The 4,507-nt window shown below is 25.3% G+C and overlaps 1 protein-coding gene across 1 annotated transcript in view; it reads right to left on the bottom strand.

Moving 5' to 3' along the window:
* LOC136092305 (uncharacterized) overlaps window positions 1-4,299 on the bottom strand; it is a 13,925-nt gene extending 9,626 nt beyond the window's left edge. Inside the window, exons 1-3 of the mRNA XM_065820225.1 lie at window positions 3,620-4,299; window positions 3,288-3,467; window positions 2,760-3,105 (exon numbers count right to left, since the gene is read on the bottom strand). Of these exons, the coding sequence (XP_065676297.1) occupies window positions 2,760-3,105; window positions 3,288-3,467; window positions 3,620-4,252 (1,159 nt within the window). The 5' untranslated portion in view covers window positions 4,253-4,299. The remainder of the gene's footprint in view (window positions 1-2,759; window positions 3,106-3,287; window positions 3,468-3,619) is intronic.
* Window positions 4,300-4,507: the final 208 nt, after the last annotated feature.

Here is a 4,507-nt window from a genome sequence, read left to right as displayed (position 1 = left end):
AAAGTTTTTTAGACTAGACCTAAATAACTGCAGAGGTGATAAAAATGTGATTGAAAACTATTGAGTTTGACTGAATATTTTCATTTGGAAATTTTTTTGTTTATGCTGAAACCCTCTTTCTACAAAAACCTATATTTATTCTATATTTATTTTCATGCTATTTCTTAAAAGTATTGAACACATGACATCACTTTGTGTTGGAGATATAATCTTTGAACTAACAAGATAATCTCAGGACTTTTTAAATTTATTTTGATTAAATTTAATTTTCAATGTTTTGAATTTGATTGATTCAAAACAACTTGCGTTGTCACTATAATTGTCTTGTGCGATGCATTTAAGCGAACTTCCCATGGCTTTTGTGAGAAATAAAACACATTAATTTCTAAACTGTTTTATATATTTAGGAATGATTTCATCTTCAATAAAATCATTCCTAAATATATAAAACAGTTACAAAACTGGGTAGCGAATTATCTTTTTATACAGATCTTTTTTTGAAAAATCTTTTTTTGCAGCTTTGAATTATTATAAGTTTAATGAATAGAGCTAAAATATTTGTTATCAATTTCCTAAGATCACTATGCATGTATGGAATCATTGATTGGTCAGTCTGATAGTGTCAAGTAGGTTTTGAACAAGCTGGTAACACAACTGAAATATTGTAATTTTGAAACTGTCAGGAAATCATTTGACACTTTAATTTGAAAAAATTAAAGTGTCAAATGATTTAAATTGAAACATTAATAGAACTTTTTGAGGAAGGCTGTTTAGACTATGGTAATTAAGAGTATTCCAAGATCAATATTGACAATCTGTCAAAATTTGACAATCTGTCAAAATTTGACAAATGCATTGTTTGACAATCCATATTTAACAGTTGCTAGAAACCATTTAATTTCAGATCTTGTTTCTTCATTGGAAGTAAAAACAAGTTCAAAAGTTTTTTGACCTTTTCGGCCTAAAGTAGCCTAACAGGTTTGAAAAATTGAATTTTAAGTGAGTTTTAAACACTCAAACTTTGCTCTTTATTTTCATTATGACTCTTAACTGCATAAACTTCCATATTTGAGAAGTTTAAAATTTTACAACAACTACTAAATCTATCAACTTTATTGTTGTCAGTCTTAACAAGCCATTCTTTATACTCTGAATGATAAAATAAATCATATGAAAAAATTGTTTGATCCATTTTAATTATTAATATAACTCTAAAAAAAATTACAACCACATTAAATATATTTATTGATAAAATGATGATAGATTATAAATTTGTATATAATACATTTTTATATTACTTTTTAAATTAAACTTTACTTAGTATTTCATTTATTTCCTAGTTAAGCTCATAATGAAAATCCAACTAAAATTAATTAAACAGATCAACTACAAAATATAAATTTTAATTTATTATTGAAAATAATAAAACTGTATAAACTTAACATTAAATGTACATAATATGTTATAAAAATTACTGATAATATATATTTTGAATTTTATAATAACTTAAATTATTGTTAATATTTTATTAAAAAATTATTTTACAAAAATAGAAAAAAAATATTTCTTTTGGTATTCCTCTAATATTTAAAAATTCCTGAGTTTTCCAGGTTATCCCTGGGATCCATGCTAATTCTAGGTTTTTTAGATTAAGTGGCTGTGTGTATATATATATATATATATATATATATATATATATTATATATATATATATATATATATATATATATATATATATATATATATATAAATAAAAACTTTTAAGTCATTATTATTGCAGCTTTAAAACAATAAAACTAAATGTACTTTGGCATTATTTTAGTTGTTTTGACTTTTAGACACATTAATATATCGGTTACTTATTAATGTCACTCAAATGAAAAAAAAGCATTGAAAGAGAATTTTTTACCATTAAAGTCTCGTTTAACTATTATATGAGGATATATATCTCCTTCTATAGAGGTATATAAGGATATATATATATATATATTTTTACATACTTGTATAGTAGTCAAAAAAGCCTATATAAAGATATATATATATCCTTAAAATATCGCTTAATTGTCGATATCCCGTAAATGTAAAAAAAAAAAAAAAAACGTTGAAAGAGACTTTTTTTTTACCATTAAATTCTTATTCAACTACTATATAAATACTATATATATATATATATATATATATATATATATATATATATATATATATATATATATATATATATATATATATATCTCCTTATATAATAGTATATAAGAGTATATATATAAATATATATACATATTAATTTATATATATATATATATAATAATAATAATAATAATAATATTAGTAAACGACCGGGGCTATGGCCGGGGCCAGGTTTGATAACACATAGCCGCGACTGGGGATGAGTTTATGATCAGTGCTGCATTAATATTGATCGATCCTATAAAAATGTTATTTTTAATTGAAATTTATGATATGAGTTATAATTAAAAACAATACTTTTATAGGATCTATCAATATAAATGCAAACCCGCTCATAAACCCGGCCGAGGCTGCATTAAAATTGATAGATCCTATAAAATATTGTTTTTAAATAAAATTCATATCATAAATTTTAATTAAAGATAACATTTTTATCAATCAATATTAATGCAGCCCTGATCATAAACCTGGCCCTGGTCATGGCTATGTGTTATTAAACCTAGCCCCGGCCCTGGCCCCAGTCGCTTACTAAATAATATATTTATATATTAAAATATAGAAATACACCATACCGAATTCGACAGGAATAAATGTGAGAATTGCTGAAGCAATAGTTACAGTTTTTTGACTTGCAAGAACTACAATACACTTAAGCTGCTTCCTTTCAAGTCGTAATATCCATGATACTAAACCATTAAGTAATAAAAATATGAAATGCATTGCAAGAGTCCATCCAATAACTGCTAGTGTGCTGATTAATGTTAATTTCCTTAATTCTCCATTAGAACTTGTTTTACTCACTTGTATCAATATTATAATGGCCAGGGCTGTTACACTGCATAACATTAAGCAAAACTTACAATTTGGATTACTTATAAAAGTTTTGACAAATTTTATAAACCGGAGCGATTTTCCAACCTAAAAATAATGATAATTAAATAACATATTAACACTCTTGTGTTTTTATGCTATATAGTTTTAAAAATAAACAGTGAATATATGATATATTGTTCACTGCAATCATGATATAGTTCATAGTAGTTCAATACCAATAAATAGTACAAAAATAAATGTACAGTGCTATTAGTAAAAATAATAACCAATATTGGTAATAACAAGCAGAGTGAAAGATTGAGCAAAAGTGACGAAACATCAAGTTTTATTTGGCTTCCAATTGTTAAAATCCATTTTAAAAAAAGAGGTGTAGTGAATATTCCAACAATGTTAGTGACAATTGTCAACATAACAGCTAACGCAGTATTACCATCAATTTGTGTTACCTGAAAAGATCTAATAGTTTAAATTTTATTTAATAACTCATTTGACATGAAAAAAAATAATTTAAGTAGTATATTAAATTTTTTATAAAAACAAAAATTAAAAGGTAAATTGGAAATGATAAAAAATGATTAATAAAAAAAGCAACACATACCATCAAGATTCCACTTGAAACTGTACAAGGTGTGGAAAAATAAACAATTAAACCTGCCCTAAATGAGTCAACATTATGTATCGCTGTCTCATTTCCATATAATAGGTTTTGGTTTGTCTCGTTTATGTGACTAAGAAATGACATGTTGGTTTTTAAATTTGATGGAACATGAAAAGAATAAAGACTAGTTAATTGTGCACCGATAACGCATGTTACACAGAGAATACTAAGAGTACCCCAAGCAGCAGCTTTGTACGCTTTAAAAGCTTCTAATATTGATGTAGTACTGAGGTACAAGCCACTATAAAGAAACATTATAACGAGACAAACATTAGATGTTACTTTATGGTCAATGGCTACACCAATTTGAGGTATAAAGGCACCTAACATCACACCAATTAATAAAAAAAGCGGTAGGGCTTTAGCTGACAAGAACTCTTGAACTTTTTCTAAAATCTTATACAACAATTTTTGTGAGGTTTTTTCAGCTGCTATCAAGTTGGTTTCTGCTGTTAAAGGTGTTTTCTTACCAAGATCCATTGGGATCACGTCTTTGCCTAATGATTCTATAACATTGAGTTCTTCTGCTGATTCCAAAGGAATCTTATCGCCAATATCTATTGCATTTAACATATTGATTCTTATTTAATATTATAAACCTATATTATTTAAGAAAAAATTTAGCTAAAAGTAAAAATAAACATGATATCATGAAGTCAATATTTAAATAATTGTCATTAATGAAAATTATTCATAACAACAAATAATCTGTACTTCACTTACTAAAAAAACTTGTTAACTAAAATCTAAGAGCTTTAATACCAAAATGTGTCAAAGCGCATTATAATTATAATTATAACTATGCATATAAATTACACCAAATGTATT

Source organism: Hydra vulgaris, chromosome 15 (assembly GCF_038396675.1).
Source record: "Hydra vulgaris chromosome 15, alternate assembly HydraT2T_AEP".
In the NCBI taxonomy this organism is placed as follows: Eukaryota; Metazoa; Cnidaria; class Hydrozoa; order Anthoathecata; family Hydridae; genus Hydra; species Hydra vulgaris.
This window is presented reverse-complemented; position numbering and strand designations above follow the sequence as displayed.